The sequence below is a fragment of the Idiotropiscis lumnitzeri genome, chromosome 17, assembly GCF_059441095.1.
Source record: "Idiotropiscis lumnitzeri isolate Australia: NSW breed Sydney's pygmy pipehorse chromosome 17, RoL_Ilum_1.0, whole genome shotgun sequence".
Taxonomy (NCBI): domain Eukaryota; kingdom Metazoa; phylum Chordata; class Actinopteri; order Syngnathiformes; family Syngnathidae; genus Idiotropiscis; species Idiotropiscis lumnitzeri.
The window spans coordinates 3,174,346-3,201,845 of NC_142407.1; the positions used below are offsets into that span (position 1 = coordinate 3,174,346).

At 40.4% G+C, this 27,500-nt stretch overlaps 5 protein-coding genes and 1 long non-coding RNA gene across 13 annotated transcripts in view; 5 read left to right on the forward strand and 1 right to left on the reverse strand.

Annotated features, from left to right (window-relative positions):
• Positions 1-845, forward strand: part of LOC148319719 (uncharacterized) — a 6,161-nt gene extending 5,316 nt beyond the window's left edge. The window contains exon 2 of the mRNA XM_088280392.1: positions 1-845. This exon is cut by the window's left edge and continues 583 nt beyond it. Within this exon, the coding sequence (XP_088136518.1) occupies positions 1-720 (720 nt within the window). The 3' untranslated portion in view covers positions 721-845.
• cwc15 (CWC15 spliceosome associated protein) overlaps positions 1-6,212 on the forward strand; it is an 11,544-nt gene extending 5,332 nt beyond the window's left edge. The window contains exons 2-8 of the mRNA XM_088280393.1: positions 2,559-2,619; positions 2,992-3,133; positions 3,218-3,330; positions 3,667-3,770; positions 3,845-3,955; positions 5,688-5,845; positions 5,922-6,212. Coding sequence (XP_088136519.1) covers positions 3,003-3,133; positions 3,218-3,330; positions 3,667-3,770; positions 3,845-3,955; positions 5,688-5,845; positions 5,922-6,051 — 747 coding nt within the window. The 5' untranslated portion in view covers positions 2,559-2,619; positions 2,992-3,002 and the 3' untranslated portion in view covers positions 6,052-6,212. The remainder of the gene's footprint in view (positions 1-2,558; positions 2,620-2,991; positions 3,134-3,217; positions 3,331-3,666; positions 3,771-3,844; positions 3,956-5,687; positions 5,846-5,921) is intronic.
• An 823-nt stretch (positions 6,213-7,035) lies between these two features.
• Positions 7,036-15,471, forward strand: mtmr2 (myotubularin related protein 2). 2 transcript variants are annotated; one of them, XM_088279292.1, is made up of 16 exons: positions 7,036-7,260; positions 7,903-7,987; positions 8,080-8,103; positions 8,178-8,244; positions 8,315-8,409; positions 8,492-8,596; positions 9,012-9,116; positions 9,200-9,283; positions 9,720-9,869; positions 10,240-10,428; positions 11,929-12,114; positions 12,341-12,547; positions 12,623-12,715; positions 12,788-12,901; positions 13,718-13,894; positions 13,981-15,471. In XM_088279292.1, exons 1-16 carry the CDS (start codon positions 7,181-7,183, stop codon positions 14,143-14,145), a joined length of 1,926 nt encoding a protein of 641 aa, XP_088135418.1. In that variant the 5' UTR covers positions 7,036-7,180; the 3' UTR covers positions 14,146-15,471. The 2 variants fall into 2 exon arrangements, with proteins under 2 accessions (XP_088135418.1, XP_088135419.1); XM_088279293.1 differs by having other exon boundaries at positions 8,181-8,244.
• A 590-nt stretch (positions 15,472-16,061) lies between these two features.
• On the forward strand, positions 16,062-22,014 carry fam76b (family with sequence similarity 76 member B). Of its 2 annotated transcripts, none has more exons than XM_088279296.1 (10): positions 16,062-16,605; positions 17,922-17,986; positions 18,078-18,132; positions 18,236-18,391; positions 18,465-18,637; positions 18,708-18,758; positions 18,867-18,944; positions 19,017-19,155; positions 19,241-19,342; positions 20,918-22,014. In XM_088279296.1, the coding sequence occupies exons 1-10, from the start codon at positions 16,519-16,521 to the stop codon at positions 21,005-21,007; spliced, it is 996 nt and encodes a 331-aa protein (XP_088135422.1). In that variant the 5' UTR covers positions 16,062-16,518; the 3' UTR covers positions 21,008-22,014. The 2 variants fall into 2 exon arrangements, with proteins under 2 accessions (XP_088135422.1, XP_088135423.1); XM_088279297.1 differs by having other exon boundaries at positions 16,063-16,605; positions 19,020-19,155.
• On the reverse strand, positions 16,165-27,306 carry LOC148319722 (uncharacterized). The gene is made up of 2 exons (XR_015839580.1): positions 27,184-27,306; positions 16,165-18,569 (listed from the first exon to the last, which is right to left on the reverse strand). It is a non-coding gene; the product is annotated as an uncharacterized LOC148319722 (long non-coding RNA).
• Positions 27,294-27,500, forward strand: part of taf1 (TAF1 RNA polymerase II, TATA box binding protein (TBP)-associated factor) — a 22,323-nt gene continuing 22,116 nt past the window's right edge. For 5 of the 6 annotated variants that reach the window (XM_088279274.1, XM_088279278.1, XM_088279276.1 and 2 more), the window contains exon 1: positions 27,294-27,500. This exon is cut by the window's right edge and continues 106 nt beyond it. The gene's annotated coding sequence lies outside the window, so the exon portion shown is untranslated. The other variant, XM_088279275.1, reaches the window with a different exon arrangement.

Genomic DNA, 27,500 nt, shown 5'->3' on the forward strand with positions numbered 1-27,500 from the left:
GTTCTACCCAAAGCTGCCACTCTGGGTTGCAAGTCAACGCCGGGCTGCAAGGACTACATCTCTGTCCTGGCTTGCTTGAATGCCGCAGGAAAGGATATCCCCCCGTTTATCGTCTACTCCAAAGCCTACCCAGGAGGAGTGTGTTACAAAACGCAAGGGCCGTCAGATGCCCTCTATGGCTGGTCCGATTCAGGATGTGTCACTTCTGAACTTTTCAAGAAGTGGTTCCTCAGACATTTCCTGGTGTATGCTCCTAAAGAGCGGCCACTGCTGCTCATATTCGACGGCCACAAGTCACCTGTGAACTTGGAAGTGGTGGAGGCCGCCCGTAAGGAAGGCATCATCCTTGTGTGCCTGCCGCCTCATTGCTCTCACATCCTGCAGCCGCTAGACGCTGGCCTATTTCCGCTCATCAAGCAGCGGTTTGCCACGCTCTTGGATGAGATCCACGCCACTGATGTGACTCTCTTTGCGGTCAGCAAGAAAGACTTTTCAGGCGTGTTCAAAGGGGCGTATCAGGTGGCTAAAGAGGACGAGGGTATCAGGATAGTTAAGGAAAGTTTTGGGAAATGCGGCATGTACCCCGTGAGCCACTTTCCATGTAATGACGCCCATTTGATCTCATCGCACAACATGGACCCTGATGCTGAGGGCGCCTTGTCTACATCAACACAGCATGTTGTTGGCGGTCTCACAGCTCCTGGACTTTGTTCTGATTAAGCTGCCATTTACAAACATAATAAATGAATAACAGATTAGAATTGCATTGATTACTCAACAATGAATCAATTATCATTTTAGATAATCAATCGTTTGGCTCCATCCATCCATTATCTGTACCGCTTCTCCTCACGAGGGTCACGGGGGGGAGAGGGGGGGGGGGTGTAGAGCCTATCCCAGCTATCTTTGGGCAGTAGGTGGTGGGGTACACCCTTAACTGGTTGCCAGCCAATCGCAAGGCACACATAGACGAACAACCATTCGCTATCATACTCACCCAATTTCCCAATTTAGAGTGTCCAATCAACCTACCATGCATGTTTTGGAATGTGGGAGGAAACCCATGCAGGCACGGGGCGAACATGCAGACTCTCCCCAGGAAGGCCGGAGTTGGAATCGATCTCACGACCTTTGCACTGTGAAGCAATCGTGCTAACCAGTCACACACACCATGCCGCCCTAATCGTTTAGTTATCTTCTTCAATTCATAATTTGTCCTAATGCTCGGAATTTCAGTTGCTCAGTACATTTTTGTAGTACTCCATGAAAGGGGCCTGATTATCTGTTGAATCAAAATCAAGTATTTGGTTTTACTAATTTGGAAAACTGTTCAATATTTTTGCCTATTTTCTGACATGTTTGAACCAGTGTGCATTTTATGCTGTGTCAATTTAAAATAATGTGATGATGTTAAATAAAAGGATGAAAATTAAAACCTTTTTTTAAATTATTTTTCTTAACTTGGAGCGAAGTAATGGTCTCACTATCAACTTTTAACACACTCACACAAACACACTATTCATTTTCGATACCGCTTGTCCTCATTTGGTTCATTCATTTGTCCTCACCTTACTATGGGCCCATGCACACATGCGTTAACATTTTAATCCACCCTCAGTTTTTAATCTTGTCTGATGGATGTTTCTGGAGATGTGCCGGCACCAATTACTCCAGTCAAATTCATCATGCTGTGGAAATTAAAGCAATCAGGACTTCGGAATGAACTGTCACCGTGCATAGCCAATATGACTAGTGTGTTGTCACCGATTAAGGTGAGAGTGGACTGAGCAGGTCACTGATGGTGAAGTGATACACTCGCTTGAGTTGTGTGCAGGTAGCGTGGGTTCAGTCCCCACTCAGTGACGGTTTCTATGTCTGTCCTGTGACTGGCTGGCGACCAGTTCAGGGTGTAGCGCACCTTTCGTCCATAGTCAGTTGAGATAGGCTCCAGCACCCTCTCGCGACCGTGTACTGAATAAACGGTCTGGATAATGACATGACATGACATGGAACGAGCAGGATGATGTAGCTGCTGTAAGCATCAAGATACACAGAAGCACATCCCAGGCTCGTTTTTTTAGATTCCATTTATTCTCCTGAAAGTTGCCAAAATCTTGCTGAAATTATTATAGTTTATTCTTCATCCTTCCTTGGCTTTACCACCACTTTTATCAAACCTAACAAAATCACTTTAAGTCTAAATGTTAGTAAAATAAACATGTACATTTCCATTTAAAATGTTTCATCAAATAACTAACGGAAATATATAATTACAGAATAAATTTAAAATGTGAAAACTGTTTGATTATTATAATAAGAAATACAATTCCAAGTTGAGGCAATATTTTTAAAAGTCCCCTTCTTCTCCTGTGTAGTCTTTTTCTGTATTATTCTTCCATAAAACAATTGAAGAGCATCTGATCCATTTCTTTTAAGGCAGATCGCGAAGAAACCACAACGTGCATTTTTAAATTTATTTATTTTCACGCTAAAACGTATTTTTGAAAGATACTTATTTTATTTAATCCGAGTCAAACCAAATGCATATTTTTTTGCAGGAAGTGACGTGTCACTCACGGAAGCTGATCTTTTCTTCACAGCAAGCGGATTGTCATAAGTGTGCGTATTGTTGTATTTCTATTTCTAGATACTAGCGTTTCGAAAGCTCTGTTGATTGTTATTCGCGATGTACTTTTTGTTGGGGCGTGGGGGGTTGATAATATTTTGTGATTATCTTTACTGTGAAATCGCGTTGTGCAACTTTGTGTGCGTTTTAGCTTATTAGCATTACTAGCTCCTACGTCTAATGCCTCCTCATAATAATAAAGACAAATGTTTTTGGGCATGCTCATGATAATTGTTTTCATGATTTACTGTCAATTCGTGTTGTGTCGGTACCTGTCTGTTTTAAGAACTTGACTCTTTGCTCTTACAGTTCCGTACTTTCATTCATTGTTCTGTTTAATTTATTGTCGTACCTGTGTCAAATAGAACCATCCACGATGACTACTGCTGCAAGACCAACATTTGAACCGGCTAGAGGAGGGCGGGGAAAGGGGGAAGGTGATTTGAGTGCACTATCAAAGCAATATTCCAGTCGTGATCTTCCAGGTCACACAAAGATCAAGTACAGGTCAGTAGGCATTTTTAAGCACGTTCTTGCACAAATGGTTACATGTAGTGCTCTTCAAATCTTGTCATGTATTTTGTCTCTTAGGCAGCCTACTCAGGATGCCCCCGAGGAAGTGCGTGCCCGTGACTTCCGCAGGGAGCTGGAGGAGAGGGAGCGTGTAGCTGTGCGTGAGAAGACCAGAGAGAGGGGACCAAGAGGTTAGTCTTTAACCTTTTGGACTCGGGCCATATAAGACAGCATTTTGCCAGCTTGCTGTTTTTAAAGGCACTGTTTCCCAACTTTTATTGAGCCGAGGATCATAATTTACATATTGAAAACTTTTTCGGCACACCAATTAACTCACTGTGTAGCACTAAGTAGCATTGGCTGTGTGCAAACGCATTTACAGTAAGATACTGCAGTTTCTCCATCTCATCTGGAAACTTTTGTTAAAGTGAAAGTGGAGTCTTTTCAGTTTACATTTGAGGACAGCTCTGCATATGATGCAATTGGAAATTACCTGTTTGACAAATAATTAATTCTTGATTCTCCAGAGCACACCACTTCCTCTTCTTCATCCTCCTCGTCATCCTCAAAGAGACCTCGACTGGATCAAATTCCAGCAGCCAATCTTGATGCAGATGATCCCCTTACTGAGGTATTTACTACACTCATCCCGTCAGACTGGCAGCATGCTCAAAAAGCTGCCTCACTCCTATTTTTTTGCAATAGGATGATGAGGATGACAACTCAGAGGACAATAGCGATGATGATGACACTGCAGCCCTACTCGCAGAGCTGGAGAAGATTAAGAAAGAAAGAGCTGAAGAGCAAGAACGCAGGGTGAACTATCAATCCTCAAAGAATCTTTGAATACACGCTAGCTTTTTAGATTAAAAAAATGTTGCTTCATATATATATATATATATGTATGTATATATATATATATATATATACAGTAATACCCCGGTTATCGCGGTTAATGGGGACCGAGACCACCCGCGAAAACTGAAAATCCTCGAAGTAGCGGCGCACCTTCAAAAAAAAAATAAAATAAAATACTTATATATACTTAACACCTATATATATATATATATATATATATATATATATATATATATATATATATATATATATATATATATATATATAGGTGCGAAGTAGTGGCGCACCTTCAAAAATGCTTAAAAAAAAAAATATATATATATATATATATATGGGTAGAAAGAGAGCGAGTGAAATTCATGTTATAACAAAAAAAAAATAATAATTATTAAAACTTATTTTTTTATTCCCCAGCCATTATTTTCGTATTTATTCAATTACTTCTTTTTGTATTTATTTAATTACTTCGACTTTTACCTGCTGGTACGCCGTCCGGTGTGCCCTGTGAATGTTATGATCCTCCAGCAGAGCTGGGGGATTGAGCAGGACTCTCCAAACGCAGACACGGGAAAAAAGGTGGTGATACAAAGATATTTATTATAATCACAATATAGTCAGTGTAATCAGCGCGTCTCGCAGCAGCTGACGGCATGGCGCGAGACGATCGCTGGAGGAACGCCCACACAGCTGAAAAAACAAAAACACACGCGGCATGACAGGCACGGATCATGACAGTGAAATGAAAGGTGGCATTCTTCATTTATTTATTTATTCATTCATAACTGACAGCCTCACGCTCCGCTCCTGCCCGGGCGGAAGAGGTGCTCCTATTCGGCTTAACTGTGACACACGCCCGCCCTCCTCCTCCGGAGCTTCCATTCGGTTAAACTTAGGGGCCGCTTGGAACCGCCCGTGCCCAGGGAAGGTGCTCCTCTTCGGCTTACTGTGACGCGAGCATGCCCTCCTCCTCCGGAGCTTCCATTCGGTTAAACTTAGGGGCCGCTTGACACCACCCGTGCCCGGGGAAGGTGCTCCTATTCGGCGTAACTGTCACGCACGCCGGCCGGCCTCCTCCGGAGCTCTCGTACGGTCCGAACCGCGCGAAACGTCGCCCCGGATCGTGCCCGGGGGAACGTGCTCTTCTTCGTCCACTCTCCTCTTTGCCCACGCTCTTCTTCGGCGCACGCCGGCCGTCTAACCGCTCCATCGCCCCCTCGTACCGCTCGGCGAAACTACAATGCCCCCGAATATTTTTTAGACCCGCGAAGCACTGAACCCGCGGAAGGTGAACCGCGAAGTAGCGGGGTATTACTGTATATATATATATATATATGTGTGTGTATGTGTATATGTATACAAACTCCGGCAATCCTGTGTGGAGTTTGCATGTTCTCCCCGTGCCTGAGTGGGTTTCCTCCGGGTACTCTGGTTTCCTCCCACATTCCAAAAACATGCATGGCAGGTTGATTGAACACTCTAAATTGCCCCTAGGTATGAGTGTGAGTGCGGATGGTTGTTCGTCTTTGTGTGCCCTGCAATTGGCTGGCAACCAATTCAGGGTGTCCCCCGCCTACTGCCCAAAGATAGCTGGGATAGGCTCCAGCACCCCGCCCGCGAACCTAGTGAGGAGAAGCGGTACAGAAGATGGATGGATGTCTGACAAATGTATTTGCTATATTTTTCATTTTAGGAGCGGGAGCAAAAAGCAGAGGAGGAGAGGATCCGAATGGAGAATATATTGAGTGGCAATCCATTGATTAATTTGGCAGGACAGCAGCAGCAGCAGCAGCAACTACAACAACAGCAACAAATGGCTCAGAATCAAAGTGCATTCAAGGTTAAGAGAAGGTATAATAGACATGCACAAACTTTTTTTAAAAACACTTGATGCTTACCCTCAAAAATTGACATAATTTCTTTCCAGGTGGGATGATGATGTGGTGTTTAAGAACTGCGCAAAAGGATTGGACAAAGCACGCAAGGAGAAACGCTTCATCAATGATACTCTGCGTTCTGAGTTTCATAAGAAATTTATGGAGAAATATGTTAAGTAAAAAAATGACTTGTATTCATCCTTTTTTTTAGTCTAGTTTCCCTCTGTTGCAAGAATATGTTGTCATTGAATTGCATTCTTGCATACATTTGTTTAAACAACAACTTTTATCTTGTATATAAATGACTGCCCTACTTTAAATAAAGATAATAAAACATTAAATCAAGCTGTTTGAAAGTTTTTCTTAAAACCTATTTCCATTTAGAAATTTGAAGAATGCCATTGCAATGAACAATTAATAACTACAAGTAACTTGTATAGTGTAGAATTTATATTATTTCTGCCAAGAGGCTAAGGGCACCATTTAAGTAAATGGAGGAAGAAAAAAAAATCACACTTCTTCACACATCTACCAAACAGCGAGTAAAATGTGTTCCGGTCTGAGAAAACAGCATGTTGGATGCAAGCACAATGCTCACCGCTAGATCACATCTCCATCCATCCATCTTCAGCACCGCTTCTCCTCACTAGGGTCGCGGGGGGTGCTGGAGCCTATCCCAGCTATCTTCGGGCAGTAGGCGGGGGACACCCTGAACTGGTTGCCAGCCAATCGCAGGGCACACAGAGACGAACAACCATCCGCACTTTAGAGTGTTCAATCGGCCTGACATGCATGTTTTTTGGAATGTGGGAGGAAACCGGAGTACCCGGAGGAAACCCACGCAAGCACGGGGAGAACATGCAAACTCCACACAGGATGGCCGGAGCCGGGATCGTCTGTCTCTCACTGTGAGGCCATCGTGCTAATCAGTCGACCACCGTGCCGCCATCACCACATCTTCAGTTGCATTATGCTTTGGGGCTTTTTGGTTTCACATGGAACTTAAACCTTATTCAAGGTGGAGGCAATTATAAATAAATTCTAGTTGGTGTTCTCTCAAAACCTTCCGTTTTCTGCAAGTGAGCAAAAAATGTCCGGAGAAGCTTTATTTGCTAAATGCTGCAAGTCTTATTTACAGCGAAGGGAGGCGCTACAGAGCTTGTTTTCCTTATGAGCGATTGAGGCTGCTGGGAAAAAATGGCAGCTTCCTTTTGTCGCTGGTTTTAGTACTCTAGTGGGGGATTAAATACCCGTTGATCGTAACTGCAGCCACCAAATTTTATACACCAAGAAAAACGAACAGAATAACATGGAGAAGACTGGAAGTATCGACAGTTTGGGCTCGAAGCAATCCTCTTCACGACATCCGAGTGTTGATTCGTTGTCCAGGTAGCGTTGGTTAAGCTAGCTAAAAGTTTTGAAACTAAACAAAATATTATTTCCTTGTTAATTTTATATGAACGAAGCTTGCATCTGCGCTCATAAAATAGGTCTGAAGGTTTTGCGCTAAACCACAAGTCCCATGTCCTATGACAAAATGAAATTGACAATTTCCGTTTTCCTAGATTGGTGGCTGTGTCATGTATTAATAGTTTTCATTGTTGGACTAACTCTTAAAACGTACAGTTCAAAATGTACATTAATGAATCGGCGATGATGAAGTCCGATCAACGCCCACGATTCTGTTTGTGATTTCAACGCCCTCGCTCTTCACGGATGATTATGTGAGACGATTCGGGATGTTGAAATCAATGCTCATTGATAAGCACCAGTTATTGAGCCATGTAGCAACACTTCCACTCATATTATTTAAAGTAACGAAACATCCTCCCCTTGCACTCGGGAGTGGGATAAAAGGGGATTGCTGCTTTGACTGAATGAGATTTTTTAATACTTTCTGAAAATGACATGTCAATGCAGTTGTAACACAGTGATAGGTTTTGCTGGGGAAGTAGATGGCAGTTAAGTCATGGCGTGAAGTCTTGGTTTCAGAATGGTTGTAATGTAAAACTATGCGTTATCTCTTAACAGCTCTGAGCGTTTGGGCCAGGTTAAACCTTCCCCTGCCATGTTGTCTGAGACGCTCACCTCAGCGGCGTTTTCCCCAGAAATCAGGGTTTGTATAGAACAGAATAGAGTAAATTCTCATGAACCTCAAATCAACTCGTTACTGACATGTAACAGTTTTCTATTTTTTTCTATTTTTAGGTCAAGCCCAATGCTCATACAAAGGTAGAAGCCCTGAATTGTGCTTGTGTAATTACTTGAACAGGTCTTTGTCACTCCTAATTGTCTTTTCCCTGTAGCAGGTTTTTAGAGATTCTGACAAAGAGGAACCACAGTTACTTCCCAATGAAATTGTGCAAGATATGGGTAGGAGTGCTGTTGCATTATTCCATTCTATTTAACCCATTAGTGGTTTAATACGGATTGAATTTTACAGCTCAAGACATCACCTATTTCTGTCCTTTCACCGGAGCGCTGCGTGGAATCGTGACAGTTAGCAACTATAGACTCTTCTTCAAATGCATGGACAGGGTAAGATATTTTATTCATGTTTCCCCTCATACAAGATATAGACAGAACAATTACTTTGTGTTATCATAACATTAACTTTTAGGATCCGTCTTTTGTTCTGGATTTGCCACTTGGGGTTGTGAGTCGTGTGGAGAAGATTGGCAGCGCATCAAGCCGCGGTGATGTGTCCTATGGCCTAGTCTGCAAAGTGAGTCTGCACAAACAAGGTCATAGTGCTTTGATATGAGTTGAGATGTCAGACCAAGAAGACATGCTGTGTTGCCTCATTAAAAAATGCTCGCTATATTACTTAATTAGGTCATCACCCATCACAATGTAATGAAATCCAAAACGTTTCAATTTCTTGGTGACACTGTTGAGAGGGGCAGAATTGCACCAAAACCTATGATGCAATGCAGTGCAGTAGAACCACAAAACAGACTTCATTGCGCTTAAGTGGGTGTCTTGAAACTAGGAATAGATAGTTTTGTGGAAACGGGGTGTAGACTAATCTGTTTCAATGTAACAGCACGTTGGTGCTTAATAGCATCTCCCCATGAAGCTCATTTTTGTATGCTGCTGTTGAGTCCCGTGTATGATCATGACCTTTTTGCCCTCCTCAGGATATGCGTAATCTGCGTTTTGCGCACAAACAGATGGATGACACTCTACGGAAGTCCATTTTCGAAGTGTTGATAAAATTTGTGTTCCCTATCTCCAATGGACTGGTATGTGCTATATCAGCCATGTTGGTGTTCCTTGCAGTTTGTAGCCACCCAGCAACTGAATTATTTTCTCCTCCTCTCCACAGCAAATATTTGCATTTGAGTATGGACAATTGTTTCCTGAGAATGGCTGGAAGGTGTACGACGCAGTCTCTGAATACAAAAGACAGGTATTTCAGCATAACAAATGCCGTTCATCAAACCAATTCAGTACCCCTCAAAACGGTATGTGGTTTGGAACTGTCAATCCTGGGTGTGTCTTTCTACAGCAGTGTGTGTGAGGGTGACTCAGCGATGTCAATTGTGCAACATTATAGCAGTGTGGTACAATACAAATGAATGGAGGGCCAATTGCATTTTTTTTTTGTGTGCGGCTGTTTATTATAAGGAAGTGACAATATTATAGTCTACTAGTGTGGCTTTTTACACTAACCAAAGGGTGTCTTAGCTTGGTGCAGTGCAGATGAGTTATTATTCTACCCTTTACATCCATGAAAATGGAAATGCACAATAACAGAAGCCAATGAAAATGATATGCTTGTACAAAACTGGGTTTTAGTAAATGCTCAGAGACCTTATAACGTTGGATGCTTGTTTGTCACAAAGGGCATTCCCAATGAAAGTTGGAGGATTACAAAAGTAAATGATCACTACGAACTGTGCGACACCTACCCATCTACTATGGCAGTTCCAGTCAACATTCCAGACGAGGAGCTAAAGAGAGTAGCAGCCTTCCGGGCGAAGGGAAGGATACCTGTGAGTAAAAGCTCTGCTTCATCATCCTCGGTGTAGCCATTTTTTTGGGAGCATATTCTCCCTTTTGCTCTTAAGTCCATTCGGTTTTTTTTCCTTTTTTTTTTTGCACATTTTATTGTAATCATTTTTTAATTTTTATTTATTTATTTATTTTGGTGACTTGCTTGCTTTCCCCTCCAGACTTACTTCTAACATACCTATCATGCGTGAACTGTTAAGCTGCGCAGCCATCTAAATGTGGTGATTTGGCCCCTGGGAGAATATGTCCCCTTTTTGAGTTGCTTGTACCATTGTTTCCTTCTACCCACCATTTGAGCACGGGTGTGTAGACTTCTTTTTATATCCACTGTTATGTATACTCTTTGTATAGGTGTTGTCCTGGATCCATCCTGAAAGCCAGGCAACAGTGACACGTTGCAGTCAGCCCATGGTCGGGGTGAACGGGAAACGGAGCAAAGAGGATGAAAAATACCTGCAGGCAATCATGGACGCCAATGCCCAGTCACATAAACTCTTCATTTTTGATGCTAGACCCAGTGTTAATGCTGCTGCTAACAAGGTTTGTGCTGTATTCAGGAAAAAAAAAAGATTGACGTTAGTGATGGGTAGATGAGGCATCCTGTATCGTTTCGACACAATGTATTGACATGGTGTTGACACTGTGTTGCTGAATACTGACACCTGGTGGACTTGCAGGAAACATTTGACAGGGTCATCTGACACTGATCTGTCAAACTAATTTTATCCAATTCCATTGATTAGCGACGTGATGTGTTTTTATATATCCTATTCCGTAAGTACCATCTGTTGTGGGTTTCTATAGAAACCATGCCATGGCACAGACAACATTAAACTACCGGTACATGGTACTGTACAGGAGTGTGTTTTTCAGTGCTTACGTCAAATTTGTTGTTATTATTCGTACATCATACTCTTTCTCAATACAAGCATATCCAATGTTCCGTATTCATTCTTGATAAAATGTTTCAGATTACATTTTCTGAAATTGTCTGATTATCAAGAACATAATTGATTCACTTGTTGCTAGGCGGAGTTCATGGAGCTCAATTGTGTCATACACATGATTTATTAGTAAATGTCATGCACTTTTAGCTCTCTTGACAATAATTAATTGAGAATCAATTGTTCCACAATGCACTTTGTACATACAGCCGTTGTAAAAATAGATCACTGCTCTGTATTAAACAGAAAGAACACATTAGTAAGATAAGGAATGAAAAACAGTGCGAGATCTTAATTTTTAACCTTACAGTAAAGAATTTGTTAATGGTATAATGAACAGATATGAAATGTGATAGGCAGGTGCACAGATAGACACTTTATGGTGCTCCAGCACCAGCTCTTTTGCCTTGGATGAAAAAAAATTGCCTCGAGATTGTTTATTTATGTTCATTAATTTATATTAAAGAAAAATATATATATATCAGATTGGTTCAGGACAATCGTGCCTCTCACTGAGAAAGAAAAAGAAAAGAAATTAGTTTCTCCAGCGTTTTGTTATTCAGTCTATTTCTTTTTTTGAGGCAATTTCCCCCGCCTTTGAGAAAATCCTCTCACAAGGCACTGAAGAGGCCGGTGTGCACAACGCCTGTGTGTCTAATATAAATAGGTGAGGGAACGTTGCCTCCATGGACTTCCAGTATAAGAGCGGGTCTTCCGTACGTGCAACGTGTCCTGCGGACATATAGCGCTGCACCTCTGAGTGCGCATCAACAGTGACGTCTTCCATCTTGCGGATATTTAATGCAAAGTAACGCGCCAATAACTCGATGCTTGTTTTGAGCGTCCATCCTGTTGACAGATGGGCTTCCTTATGAACACAGTTTGGCGCGTGACCGCTGTGTCGACACGATTCTGGTAGTGGTCACGTGACTTTCTCAAAGCAGTACGCGCACCGACACGGGGTTTGCCCTGGAAACTCGGCGCGCGCATCGACGCCTCGGTGTCGTTGGACCCATCACTAATTGACGTGAAGACTTGAAAGTCAAAACAAATGGTCAACCTTCATCAAATCACATCACATTTGTTTGCAACGCAGATGAAAGGTGGCGGATATGAAAGTGAGGATGCTTATCAAAATGCTGAGTTGGTGTTCTTGGATATTCACAACATCCACGTCATGAGAGAGTCACTCCGCAAGCTGAAGGACATTGTCTACCCCAACATTGAGGATTCCCACTGGCTTTCAAATCTGGAGTCCACTCACTGGCTTGAGCACATCAAGGTGAGCCAAATGATGTGCTACTCCAATTATGCGATGGGGGGGAGTAAGGTACAAGAGTATTAAACGTTGTTCAACTAAAAGTCACATTAGATTTCTTTTTGTTTTTTTCCCGCTCTCTAAAAAAAATAAGAGTTTTTTTTTTCAATTGAGTTGAACAGATGATAGGTCACAATTCCTGCCATTGGAGCAGATGTGTGAAGAGTTTTTATATTTGCGTGTTTTGTAGTTGATCCTGGCAGGAGCGCTGCGAATTGCAGACAAGGTGGAGTCTGGCAAAACCTCAGTGGTTGTGCACTGCAGCGACGGCTGGGACCGCACAGCGCAGCTCACCTCACTGGCCATGCTCATGCTGGATGGTTACTACCGTACCATTCGTGGATTCCAGGTGTTGCTGGAGAAAGAATGGCTGAGTTTTGGGCACCGTTTCCAGCTGGTAATCTTTGTTGCATACGCTTGTCCTTCTCAAACTATGCTGCATTCTCAATCCTCCAACTCCTCTGCCTTTTAGCGTATCGGCCACGGCGATAAAAACCACACAGATGCAGATCGCTCACCTGTTTTTATTCAATTTGTCGACTGTGTGTGGCAGTTGACTCGTCAGGTGAACAGATATGTAGCCGCAAGCGCGTTTTTCTATGACTATCAGTAATAACACAATTACTGTTTGCATTAGTTTCCTGCAGCTTTTGAGTTCAATGAATTCTTCCTGGTGACCATCTTGGACCATCTGTACAGCTGCTTGTTTGGGACATTCCTGTGTAATAGCGAACAGCAGAGGCTAAAGGAAGTATGTGCATTCAGTTTTCCTTGAAACCTTTTGTGCACTAGTTCTAAGTGACAAGGTACATTGGTGTTTTGAGATATGAGTTGAAATCCTATCTCAAATCATACTTCCCTATTGAAATGAATGAAAATGCCGTGAATTGGTTCCAGCCCCCAAACACAACCCCCCAAAAATTACTAAGGAAAAATAGCACTCTATAAAGAGTGGTAGAATGTAAATATTAAATAACACTGGTGAACATTTTTTTCCCTAATTTTTTTAATAAGAGATTTCCAGTCACGCCGACACATACAAAAAACATTAATACTACTGCTACTTCTTCTGCAAGTAACTCAGTAACATGCTGCAGTGGTATTGGTCATTTTTCATCAAGGATAGAGAACATATGCCTCGGTATTGTTAGATATCTGTCTACATGTCTTGCGCCACCCTTTGTATTAAATATCCATTGAATTTTGTAAAGTTGACATGAATGACTGCAAGTGTTTTGTAAGGTAACAGCTCAAATTGAAGTAGGTCATTTGCCTTTATTTTAGCATAAATCTGAATTATGCGATCAAAAATGTTTGCATGATAAATCTGATATTCTTTGAGACAGAATAATTTGTTGCTTGTGTTGGAAGAGTGTTGGAAGAGCAACTCAAAATCTAATTGTAGTATATTAAATCGTACTTGCAAATTAGTTATTAATAAAAATTCAAAATTGTTCAGCTTTGGCATGGAGTGTTAGTACTTAAGACACCTGTTTTCTGTTGCATGCTGTAAAATAAAAAAAACAGCTGACGCTTGTTGCAATAATCATGAATGTCTATTTTACAGGAGATCCCAAAGAGGACCGTATCCTTGTGGTCGTACATTAATAGCCAGCTGGAGGAGTTCACCAATCCGTTATATGTAAACTTCTCCAATCATGTGCTGTTCCCCGTTGTCAGCTTACGCCACCTGGAGCTCTGGGTGGGCTACTATATTCGTTGGAACCCGCGTATGAGGCCTCAGGTAAGAGTTACTTGTTTATGAGATACTTAAGACCTGACGTCCGTGTTCCCAAATCGAACCTTTCATTTGTAACTTTTTTACTCCAGGAACCTGTTCATCAGCGCCACAAGGAACTGCTGGCAAAACGCGCTGAGCTGCAGAAAAGAGTGGACGAGCTGCAGCGAGAGGTGACAAATCGCTCAGCGTCCTCTTCCTCTGAGCGGGCTGGCTCTCCAACACGGTCCATCACCCCAGTACAGACTTTTGTTTGACTACACCCTACTCACACTATCTTCTAGCCTGTTGGAGGCTGGTGTACATTTTTCACGTGGGTACAAGGCCTCTTTTAGCGCAAAACTCTCCTCAAAATAGTTAAATAATCAAACAGAGTATACTTCAACAAACTTTTAAGGATACTGAAGACCGCCAAAGACATAGACCAGGGGTCTTCAATCATGTTCCTTGAGGGCCGGTGTCCTGCCCGTTTTCCACCTCTCCCTGGTGCAATACACCTGAGCAATTGTTATCTAGCTTCTGCAGACCTTGCTGATTATCTGATCATTTGAATCAGCTGTGTTGCAGCAGGGAGAGATGGAAAACCTGCAGGACACCGGCCCTCGAGGAACAGAATTGAGGACCCCTGACAGAGACTGACCGCCAATCAGTATTTTTAGGTTTTGATATCCGAAAATGTTACCCCGGTAAGATATTTATGTTCTATACACATTACATGAGAAAAATTCATTCTCCTATTCCGAAACTAGCTAATGTAAAGGCATTCATTGGCTAATGCTTAATTTGACATTAAAATTCCACTTTTGTGTTATTAAAATTGAATGTTTTTTAGTTTCCAAAAGAGTTTTTTTAGTTTGTGACCAAATGTTTTGTCTTTATTCAATATGTGCCATTTAAGGCAGTCCTCTTGGTTGACATGGTCGACATTATTTATTATTGTGTAACCTAGATGTTATCAGTTTTAGAAATGCTCTGCTTGTTCTCAGACAACACAAAACAGGGGCTATTTACTATTGATTTAGCTGCATATATATTGTAAATTGATATTCAGAACAATGTAGCTGCAAATATACACAATGATATTAAGCACCATGTGTAATGATTTGCATTAACATCCAGTTTAACTAATTTGAAAGATTATGTGCCTTGTCCCGAACAGCTCACACTATGAAATATACACTATTGTGGCTGCATGTCGTAATGAAAACCTGCAATTAAAAAAATAAAAAAAAATTTTTTTAGCTGTGAGTTTCTGATGAAACCCTAAGGACATTTGTGCTAATAATCTCAGGTCTGATGCCTTACGTTGTGCCTTTCTTACATAAATTGCAAAGACTTTAAAAAAATTAGCATGTCTGTTAAGTTTTTGTTTATTTGCTTTAAGGCATGAGTTTCTCTTTTTCATATAGTACTTTAACAACTGATTTTGTGTGTTGTATTATTCTACAATGTCGCAACATTTTCAAGGGCTTGTAGATGGCTGCAATGCTTTAAAGCACTTCCTAAACATCAAATTTCTTACCTGAAATATTCACTGTAACTAAGAGCAATGTTTAATTGTATTAAAAAATAATGATTGCTCATTTCATTGTCATGTTTTTTGGTGAAATTGCCTGTTGGTTTTGATTTTGTTGGTCCAAGAATTAAGGGTGAAGATGAAGAAACAGTGCTATGATTGGCAAGCTATGACGATTATAGATGCAGCAGTGAGAAGTTTAATGTTTAATCCCGCCATTTGAAAACATCTGTACTTTCTACTTGTTGCATTGTAAAAAACTCAAAATGGGCTAATTTTTTTTCAACTTTTGATGACAGCATAATGTAAAAAAGACAGCAGACACCTTCACTGAACATTGAAATTGTGGCGTCTGGTCAAATTGGGAAAAAAAGCAAAACAAAAAAAAAAAACGGCAGTGACATAGTGGAAATGAGCCAGGGAGCATGAATGGAGTATATGCATAACATCTACGGAGACGCAATTTATTACCCAATCTTATGTAAGAGAATTGTGCCAACCACAATTAAAAAACATGGCAGTCCAAACTAAAAATGATCAGTCGGTTCACGATGCTATGAGAACATTTTTTTAACAACTTATTATACGAGGCGCATCACGACGTTTGAGAATGCGATTGGCTGTGAATATTTGAAAAAGTGAATCTGGCCGACTTCCCATTGGTCGTCCTTCCTGTCTTCGGTGACGTCATCGAGCACGTCCGCTGACATGAGGACGACGGCTTCGATACGAAAAGAGAGAAGGAAAACAGGAAAAATCATTTGCGAGAACACTGGAAACTTGTCACAATTTCCAGACCCCCTTTAAAATATTTCATTCCCTTCCCCAAGGCGAATAATTAATCGACGTAAACCAGTCTAATCACGTGGTGATCGATCGGACATAGATCACATTTGTAGAGTTTATTGTTCTTCGGCTCCTTCAGCGCTTCCCCCTGTACAGTGTTAGCTTTGCTAGCTAGCTTTAGCAAGTGATGTGTAGTTGCCATTACATTGTGCTCTTATTCATAGTTCCAGTTAGCCAGTTCGCGTTGAGAAAATAGCGCCCTTAATCTGGTCACTTTACCGCTGGACAGCTTTAGCTCGATCAGGTTGGTAACAATAGTTGGACGAGAATGGCAACGTCGGCACTCTACGCCTGTACAAAGTGTAACCAGCGGTACCCGTTCGAGGAGCTGTCGCAAGGCCAGCAGCTGTGCAAGGTTTGCGAGTGTGTCCGTGTGTGTGCATCTTTGTGAACATCAAAACAACAGTCTGCAGAAGTAGAAAACTTGCGATTCCCTGAGCTAAATCATCTTTTTGCAAACAATAAAACGACACCAGGTCAGCATGCAACAAATTATTCAACACCAAATAACAGTATCAACATCCATCTTTATTTCTAGTCATCTCAATATGCTCAATTGCACGAAAGAGCCGAGGAAAGTTAAAAAAATTACTGAAAATGTGAATGGTGTGTATACAAACTTTCGTTCTCAACTGCCGCTGGTGTTGCAGTGTGCCGTAAAATCATCCTTGAGTTGCAGGCATTTTCCAAATTAATTTAACTGCTCTGGCAATTACTTGTTTACTATAAATAACGTATCTTTGTTGATGTATCTATACTATTGACGTATCCTGACAGACAGAACAATGCAATAGTCTTCCACTAAATGGCAGAAGGTACAATTAACCTGTAACCTGTTGCTACGCATACAAAAAAAACATTGAGTTCAACTAAACAGACCCAGATTTTACACGGGGTCAATAAATTTGGGAGCAAATTGTTCTTTATTTAACTAAATATACAGTATATCTAAAAAAAAAAACTTTGTGTGACATTTTTGTATGCTGCTGTGAAATTTTTTATAATATGCAACGTGTCTGCTGAAAAATACGTTTTGATATGTAACTTTTGAATGTAAATCCACATCGAGCCATTTCTTGGCTTCTGATTAGTGCGAAGGTCTACCAATTTGATATACATTTCTGAAATAATTAATTTGCAAAATTGCCTTTAATCGTGTTTTTAATAATGAATAATCTCTGTTTATGTGAAGATGCTGATGCGCAGTAATGAGTAGATATCAAGGTGCAAATTTTATTTCTGTAAATCTGCCAGTGTTTACATTTGGAATAGAGCTATTTTTAGATTAGGCGCATGGGTTGCCCCATGTGGCCATTCATTGGTGACATTTCACAATTTAAGGGTGTCCATTACAATATATCAGACTGTCCATTTTTCTTTATCAATTTATTAGTTTGAAGTATTGTACTGCAAGACTTGAAAATTGCTGTTCACAGATGCTCTTCATCAAATTTCGACAAAGTGTCAGCTAATTTGCAAGGAAGAAAGGGCAAACATTTCAGTGTGAAAACTGTTGAAAGCTCTTCCAGACCAACATCATGTAGAGTTTGCACGCTTCTCAGATATTTTTCCTACATAAAAATTTAAATCTAAGTTTAATTTGTCGTCCAGTTCACCATTTTATGTCATATTGTGTGGGTCTATCATATAAAATCTGATTTCTCTCTTCAGGAGTGTCGCATCGCACACCCAATAGTGAAGTGCACCTATTGCAGATCTGAATTTCAGCAGGAAAGGTGACACATGAATTCCATGGCTTCCTTTATTCTGTTGTAGTGCTGCATTATTGCTTTCCCAGTTTGTTTAATGCATGTTTATTTTTTACAGTAAAACCAATACTATCTGCAAGAAATGTGCCCAGAATGTCAAACAGTTTGGAACAGTGAGTTACAACCCTAATACAGTCTCCAATTGAACTTTATGGATATTTAATTACATACGCCAATCATTTGTAACTGTTTCCATCGTTTTTATTCTCTTTGCAGCCCAAACCATGTCAGTACTGTAACATTATTGCAGCGTTTATTGGGACAAAGTGCCAACGTTGTACAAACTCAGAAAAGAAATATGGGCCACCTCAGACATGCGAGCAGTGCAAACAGCAGTGTGCCTTTGACCGCAAGGAGGAAGGCAGGCGAAAGGTATAAACCATAATAGATTTTTTTTTTTTTTAATTAAAGTGACTGCATCTCATGAGTCCAGCTTCTCCCACAGGTGGATGGAAAACTGCTGTGCTGGCTCTGCACGCTGTCTTATCGACGTGTTCTGCAGAAAACCAAGGAACAGAGGAAAGGCTTTGGCTCCTCTAACTCCTCATCCCTGAATGAGAAAGACCATCACTCGAGGCAGCAGCATCACCAACAAAGACACAGCAGCTCTCACCACAAGTACGTAGACTCAGATTTCTAACCCCCAAATTGCAGTCTTGTATATTAAGTACCCATTTGTCTTTGGCAGACTGAGTGGGAGCTTGAGTCCTGAGCAGGAGCAAGGATTGTGGAAACAGAGGTAAAGTGTTCCATTTTTATTAAGCTGCCAAACGGTATCAAGTGAGCGATGTATTTACTGGATACACAGTACCTACAATGTTTTCATCATCTTTTATGACTTCTGCAGCCATAAATCATCTTCAATCCAAAAAGAGACTCCAAAAAAGAAACCAAAATTGGAGATGAAGCCATCAAATGGTGACAGGTATGAAAATTTCCTGCCGCAAAATTCCCCACCCCCATGTTTCCGGGTCTTATCAATGGCCTGTACCCTAAGCAGTAGTTCCATCACCCAGTCCATGGATTCAGGAGGAACGGACAACTTCATTCTCATCAGCCAACTGAAAGAAGAGGTGATGTCACTAAAGAGGCTGCTCCAGCAGAGGGATCAGACCATACTCGACAAGGAGCGAAAGGTCTGTTGGCAGCCTCGCTAGAAAAAGCAACGGCACTGTTGGTTGCGTGCTTGCATGTTTACAATACTGTCAATTCTGGCTTTAGCTAACAGAGCTGAAAGCCGACTTTCAGTACCAAGAGTCCAACATGAGAGTCAAGATGAACCAAATGGAGAAAGCGCACAAAGAGTCGATGGAACAACAGCAGGTAATGGTCACAATATTGGGGAATGCAGTGGGCAAACGGTGACATATTTTTTTATAAAGAATTAATAATTCATTTTCTACATATAAGAAATAACTATCCCATGTTGGATGTTGGACACAAATGCATACAAATTTTGCTGGGTTGGTTTCAGCTGCACTTTAAGCCATTTCACCGCAAAAAAATAAAATAAAAAAGCGATGTCCAATGACATAACAGTACAGTACATCACATTCCAAATTATTGGGCAAGTGATGTTTTTATCCGATTTTTATAAATAGTCCATGCAAATGGGACTAAGAATAATTTAAGTCATCAGCTGTTAAATCATTCAAATTATTCTCGACCGTTTATGATCTAAATTATGCAGTTTTATTTACACGGACTTTCTAAAAAAATATTATTTGCATAATCATTTGTACCGCGTCGTAAGCATATCAGGGATCAAACGATTAAAAGGTATAGGTCAACTGCATTGTGATGAAAGTTGAGAAGTGGATTAATTGAGGATTTCAATGGACAAGCATTGAAACAATTAAAAAAAAAATGATAAAAACTATAACTCACCATTATACTAATTGTAGTATTTGAAATTAGCGTGCAGATTTCTCTTCAACAAACCATCTGCTCTCGTCTTGTTTTCCAAAGCACTGCATCTTGTAAGTTGTATGCAGGCTTTATGAAGTGAAGTTTTCTCTGGTTCTATTAATCATATTTGAGGACGTACTTCCTACCAATCTCCCCTTTTCCGTGCAATATTTCCAGGCGCTTGTAGCATCCATGCAATAGTTAACGCTAAGAGATCAGTGTCATAAAGCAAAAAGTGTCGCTTTAAATGTCACAAAGCGAAAGTGTCCTGATGTTGTGGCAAACAACTTCTCTGATGAAAGAAGTCGTTTTAATCATCTTAGTCTACTGCAAAAATGTCTTCAAAATTCTAAATAATTTTATAACCATTTTTGTAAAAATTTTCCCACATGACATTTGTTGCACCGTAAGCACAGACTGCCAGTGTAAAATACAGACAATAAAGACAAAGATGCCCCAGGTTTGGGGTTGCTTCAAATAAAAAAAAAAAAGATTGATTTATTTAGTTTTTTTAATATATATATATATATATATATATATATATATATATTAAAGGTAACATGTTTCTTTTTTTAACTTATTATAATACAATATTTCCTACAACTGCGAGTTCAGTGTGTGCTAGCCTGTATATTTCCTAATACAGGGCCAGTATTGTCAATATTGGGACCGTTGTTTAAAACTAATTTTTCAATACATGGTTGGTCTGGATTTATTTTTTTTTTGATCACCGGCAAACAACTTCCCCCCCCCCCATTGCTTCTCCCCCAACATCATTGCTCCCTATCAGTGGACTGCTTTTCCATTTCTGAAAATTTTTTGTGACAAACAACTGGTGAAAATTTAATAAAACACAGCGCTCCCTTTTTCCTCTCTGCAAAGAATTCAAGAGTCTGTCACTGAAATACACGAGTGAATTATTTGCACCTCTGCTGAGAAATGTTATAAAAACTGGTCATAACACTTGATTATTCAATCGATTTTCCTCAGGCAAAGAACAGAGAGCTGATGAAACAAGTGGCCGCGTTGTCCAAAGGAAAAAAGTTTGATCGGACAGGAAGTTCACTGCTGTTGCCCTAACAATTTGCCGACCATTGGGTGCCAACACGAGAGTGACTTCATTTTTGCCACTGTGAAAGTCTCCCGCTTTGTTTCCTCTTCGCCATCAGCAATCTCTTTGTTGGTCAATCCAGAAAACATGACGTCACACGTGGAAACGAAGAACAAAGAAAATCTCGCTACAAAACTCCCAACGTATTTTAGAAATTTTCCAGTGACTATTTTTCACTGGATTGTAGAATGCAACTTGGATGTTGGACAGAGCCCTCATTTCATAGCACTGCCAGGTGAGACGAAAGCGTGGCAAGCATCAATAAATCCACCAGATTTTTTTTTTTTTATGGGTGTTACACACTATTTTTTTATTTATTCAACTGTATTTCTTAACTTTTTTTTTCTCCTCTTTGTTTCCTCGCACAACATACTACAAGAATATCCCACATTTGGGGGCTTTCTTCAAGAGCTATTACTTATATTTTTATAAATGTTTGTGGAGGACAAGTTCTTCTGAATGGAGAGACTGTGCAACTTTACAATGTATGCAAACATGAGGAGTATGACAACTGAGTCACTGCTGAAAACAAGACAACACTCAGTCATGACGCCGTGAAACAATCAGTGAAACGTCTCATGGCTGCCCTATTTCTCACAGTGTGACAGCCAAAGTGCTTTTCTGTTTAACTTCAGTGGAACGATTGTAATTCTGCATGATTTTAGCACCAGATACCTTTTGGGACTACTTTAATTGCCCATTTTAAATTTCTTTTTTTAAAGAAACACTTTTAAATGCATTACATTGGGGTCAAGCCGTTGTATATTTAAACTCTTGCTTGTATCTGTATTAGTGAGTACAGTATGTGTTTGGTGAGGCCAGTTTTAAAGATCATTTATAGAGGATGCTTTTTAAAGAAAACACTCCCTTCACTTTTCATTGGGCTGGTTTCATACTGTGCTATCAAAGAACACTTTTGTATTTTTCCCCTGCCAAACCAAATGTTTTAAAAACAATTAAAACTGGCTAAACTGCTGAGTGGCTTTTCTGTTTTAATGTCTATCGATATTTAAATATATATTATTTTAAAACTTGAAAGCAAAGATTGATTAAATTAAAATCTGCAGGCCAGCCTACCATGTTTTTTTCATTCTCAAATAGTAAAGTCATGGCCAAAGCCAGAAAATTAATGAATTGTATTTAAAGTTTGAAGAACTTTATTAAATACATGTATTTGTGATGAATTATCCATCCATTTTCTCATCACTTACTGTAATTAGGGTTATATTCTTGGGTGAGCTGAGCCTGTCCCAGCGAATGTGTATTCTCATGAGGAAAAATAACATTCACTAACATTGCACTTTCTGAAAATGTTTAGTCATGACATGAATAAAGAGAATTTGACAATTCTGTTACATTGCATCAATTAAAGGGACACTTGGATGAGCTTAACATTGGCACTTATCTAATAAATTATCATGTAAAAATTACCTCAGCACTAAAATCTTCCACCCGAAAAGACAGAGTTATTTTTTTGTGATGAAATTTAAGACAAATTGGCACACCACCTTTTGGAGCTTGGCTTATTTTTCCGGTTTCAGCGTGTATGTCACTGCTGGGAGGCAAGTGTAATATTGCTCGCTTTGTCAGTTCTGTTGTCTAAAACAGCGCCAGATCGCCACCAAAATGCAAATCACTAATCTTTTCCACTTCAACCTGTGAATGTTTAAAGCGTTCTGCACAATAGTTTGGATTTATTGACATAAAACGTGCTCGTGCTCACCTCTATAAAATCAAAAATACCATGCCGATTGATTCTCCACTTACACCGGCTGAAGTGGACAAGAGAAAGAATGCACACACGAAACCCGACTGGTTATATTTTGGTCATTTAGCTACGCTAAAGGTCGTGTCAACCCTCAGGAGACAGACAACGGCTGGCAGCAGGTGGGCATGGATCTTTACCCCTACCCTCTCTTTCCTCAACGTCTAACAGTAAGGGCACAGCTAATAGCAACAATTAGCTTCAGGCCGTTAAAACAAAAGGCGTTCGCAAACAAAATTAGCTCCTTACTGTCCAGCCAACCTGCATCGTCATGTCACAGGGTTGCCTCCCAAGTGATTACATGCGTTGTCTGACACTGTTTGCAGATGCCAGCTTCAGCGTGAGAGTGAGTGGGCGTAGAGTTCAGATAAAGACCTGATCGAACACCGGGGCGATCTTTAACAGTGCCCATCGCGCAGCGGCATGTGCTTTTAGTTGGGGCCGCTTTGGAAGTGACAATGTTCAGCGAACAAAATTTCCAGGAGGCCGACTTAACAGCCCAGTTTGGCCGCACTGGAACGCTACATTGAGTGGTCCACATGTATCCCGCAGCTTTTACATTCTAACAAATAAGACGCCAGAGTTGCATCTCCTACTGTTGGAAAAACTGGGACCAATATTCATCCAAATTAATAAGCACGTCTACTCATTCCCACTCTGTAAATATCCTGACTGGTGCTTTATTGCCGTGCATTCTTACTGTGATCAGCAAAGAAGCAACGTGCGAGTGTCCTCCCAGCATACATATATGTATGCCTGCTCACTTCCACATTTACTCATTCTCATATAAATCACCCACGGAGAGGTTAATCCTTTTGATATGTTGAAGTGGTATAGGTAGGGATGTCCACATGAATTTTGGTGCCAAGTGATCTTCGTTTTTGGACGTTATACGCAACGAAAGTACAACTATTTCCAATAGAGAGTTTGTAATTGGTCCCTTTAATGACTCTGAACGAAACATGGAGAGAACGTGGGTGGCCATATTCCTCATACGTATGCGTTTTTCAAGTAGTCACTTATTTTCTAAGTTCTCCAACATTAATGGAGAAAAAAGATAATGATAACTAATGTCAGTTTCCTGATCAGAAAATATATAATTCTATATCTTTGCTGCTGTAACACTTCAAATTTCCCCATTGTGGGACTAATAAAGGACATCTTTATCTTTATCTTTATAAACTGAGCTTGTTAGTGAAAAATGGGCCAAGTTGGCAGCCACAGTCAGGCCAGCCTCCACTCACAAAGACGAAGTCAAGCCAGCCGCCACTGTTATTTTTAATACTGTGCATCACGGTGCATTACGGTAATGCGCCGAACGCGCGTGCTTTTGCCACCTTCAAAATAAAACGCATGTATGCACGTCAATGGTTTGGATTTAAAATAATGTTATTAAACTTCTGTGTTCACCCAGGGGGAATGCAAACTATATAGAGAAAGAAAGAGAAATTAATGTTAACTGTGCATCAATGGCTGATATTACAACTGATTTAAAAAAAAATTATTAAAAATTAAGTTTTCGTTATCTCACAACCAGACCAGTGCTTGGGAACACTAGATCACCACACGTATACAACCAAAGAGCTTTCATTAAAATCCGATGTGGCATTGCAAATGAAAAGGCCCAAGAAATATCAAAATTTGACCCTTTGACCGGATTTTGGAAGATCATTAAAAAAATCAGTTTTCGTTATCCCGCAACCAGACCAGAACTGGGAAAAACTAGGCCACCCCAGGTATCCAACCAAAGTAATTTAATCTAAATCTGATGTGGCATTTCAAAATAAAAGGCCAAAGAAATATCAACTTTTGACCATTACACATGATTTTGAAAAATCATCAAAAATTAAGTTTTTGTTATCCCGCAACCAGACAAGTGTTGGGGCACACTAGGCCACCCCAGGTATTTAATTAACCAAGGTACTTTCATCAAAATCTGATGTGGCATTTAAAAATAAAAGGCCAAAGAACTATCACAATTTGATCATTACACATGATTTCAAAACATCATTAAAAAATAAGTTTTCGTTATCCCGCAACCAGACCAGTGCTGGGGAACACTATACCACCTCAGGTATCCAACCAAAGTACTTTGAATGAAATCTGGTGTGGCATTTCAAAATAAAATTCCAAAGAAATCTCAATGTTTGACCGATACACATGATTTTGAAAAATCAATAAAAATTAAGTTTTTGTTATTCCACAAACAGATCGGTGTTGGGGCACACTAGGCCACCCGAGGTATCCAACCAAGGTACTTTGAATGGAATCTGATGTGGCATTTGAAAATAAAAGGCCAAAGAAATCTCAACTTTTGACCAATGTACCCGATTTCGAAAAATCTTGAACATTAAGTTTTTGTTATCCTGCAACCAGACCAGTGCTGGGGAACACTATACCACCTCAGGTATCCAACCAAAGTACTCTGAATGAAATCTGATGTGGCATTTTAAAATAAAAGGTCAAAGAAATATCAACTTTTGACCAATGGACCCGATTTTGAAAAAGCGTTAAAAATTAAGTTTTCGTTATCCTGCAACCAGATCAGTGCTGGGGAACACTAAGCCACCCCAGGTATCCAACCAAGGTACTTTCATCAAAACCCGATGTGGCAGAAGAAATCTTAAAATTTGACAGTTACAACCGATTTTGAAAAATCATGAAAAATTAAATTTTCGTTATCCCACAACCAGACTACTGCTGGGGCACACTCGGCCACCCCAGGTATCTAAGCAAGGTACTTTCATTAAAATCTGATGTGGCATTTCAAAATAAAAGGAAGAAGAAATCTCAAAATATGTCAGTTACACCCGAAAGTTGAGATTTCTTCCGCATTTTATTTAGAAATGCCACATCAGATTTCATTCAAAGTACATTGGTTGGATACCTGGGGTGGTCAAGTGTGCCTCAGCAGTAGTCTGGTTGTGGGATAACGAAAACTTAATTTTTAATGATTTTTCATAATCGGGTGTATTGGTCAAACGTTGAGATTTCTTTGGAATTTTATTTTGAAATGCCACACCAGATTTCATTCAAAGTACTTTTGGTTGGATACCTGAGGTGGTATAGTGTTGTTAAGGGGGTGGCTTAGTGTGCCCCAGCGCTCATCTGGTTGCGGGATAATGAAAACTTAATTTTTAATTATTTTTCGAATTCAGCTGTAAAGGTAAAACATTGATATTTCTTTGGCCTTTTATTTTGAAATGCCACATCAGATTTTGATGAAAGTACTTTGGTTGGATACCTGGGGTGGTCTCGTGTGCCCCAGCGCTTGTCTGTTCACGGGATAACGAAAACCTAATTTTTAATGACTTTTTCAAAATCGGGTGTCAAATTTTGAGATTTCGTTTGCCTTTTTTTTTTTACATGCCACATCAGATTTCATTTAAAGTACTTTGGTAGGATACTTGGGGTGGCCTAGTGTGCCCCAGCACCGGTCTGGTTGCGGGATAACAAAAACTGAATTTTTATTGATTTTTCGAAATCATGTCTAATGGTCAATCATTGATATTTCTTTGGCCTTTTATTTTGAAATGCCACATCAGATTTTAATAAAAGTACTTTGGTTGGATACCTGGGTTGATCTAGTGTTCCCAAGCACTGGTTTGGTTATGGGATAACGAAAACCTTTTTTTAAAATCAGTTGTAATGTCAGCCATTGATGCACAGTTAACAGTAATTTCTCTTTCTACCTCAATTCAGAACATTTCTTGGTGCAAGTCTGAGACAGTTTGCATTCCCCCTGGGTGAACAGAGAAGTTTAATAAAATTATTTTGAATCCAAACCATTGACGTGCATACATGAGTTCGTGAGCTTTTATTTTGAAGGTGGCCAACAGCACGCGCTTTCGGCGCATTACCGTATTGCACCGTGATGCAAAGTATTAAAAATAACAGTGGCGGCTGGCTTGACTTCGTCTTTGCGAGTGGAGGCTGGTCTGACTGCAGTTCTTCGCAGGCCAGTCCTTTAATTGCACCTGCTTCTGGTGTGCTGGCTTTGGACACACGGGGGCAGTACACGACCCATCTAAAAATCATTAAAGTGTCATGAATCGCAGGCTGTCCATGTTAGAGGGTGGATTTGTTTTTGTCATGTCATGTCATTATCCACACCGATTATCCTGTACAGGGTCGCGGGAGGGTGCTGGAGCCTATCCCAGCTGACTACGGGCGAAAGGCGCACTACATCCTGAACTGGTCGCCAGCCAGTCACAGGGAAGACATTAACACCGTCACTAAGTGGGAACTGAACCCACGCTGCCTACACACAACTCTGTACCACTGTACCACTGTACCACTACACCATCAGTGACGATTTGTTTTTGTAATGTAGATTTAAAAATTGCAAAGAATATCATACCTTATCGTTTGCACACATACCTTTACGCCTGTTCTACGCTGTTAACGTAAGTAGTCATTTCTTTTGCTGCCAAACTCTCAAACACAACCCATCGCCGCCTGTGAGGTGGATTTTTCTTTTTACACCGGAACTATTCGTTGTACTTCCGGTTTAATTCGTTGGCTAGCGTAAGCTTTCAGCAGATGTAAGCGGAGAAACAACAACAAATACTTAACTTAGTAATTACAGAAAATACTGCAGCTGAATTTATTTTCAGAAGAATGTTCTGTAACCTTTGCAAATAGGGTACGTAGGTCCGTTGATGTGAGCATATGTTTTGGCAATTGTGGGCATGTTC

What these genes read in the sequence shown, in the direction of transcription:
- mtmr2 (XM_088279292.1), top strand. Translation starts at nt 7,181, where the DNA reads ATGGAGAAGACTGGAAGTATCGACAGTTTGGGCTCGAAGCAATCCTCT. An exon ending in TCCCTATCTCCAATGGACTG is followed by an intron (nt 9,117 to 9,199) that starts GTATGTGCTATA and finishes TCCTCTCCACAG; the next exon opens with CAAATATTTGCATTTGAGTA. An exon ending in TTGGGCACCGTTTCCAGCTG is followed by an intron (nt 12,548 to 12,622) that starts GTAATCTTTGTT and finishes TCTGCCTTTTAG; the next exon opens with CGTATCGGCCACGGCGATAA.
- fam76b (XM_088279296.1), top strand. Translation starts at nt 16,519, where the DNA reads ATGGCAACGTCGGCACTCTACGCCTGTACAAAGTGTAACCAGCGGTAC. An exon ending in TCTGAATTTCAGCAGGAAAG is followed by an intron (nt 17,987 to 18,077) that starts GTGACACATGAA and finishes TATTTTTTACAG; the next exon opens with TAAAACCAATACTATCTGCA. An exon ending in AGTCGATGGAACAACAGCAG is followed by an intron (nt 19,343 to 20,917) that starts GTAATGGTCACA and finishes GATTTTCCTCAG; the next exon opens with GCAAAGAACAGAGAGCTGAT.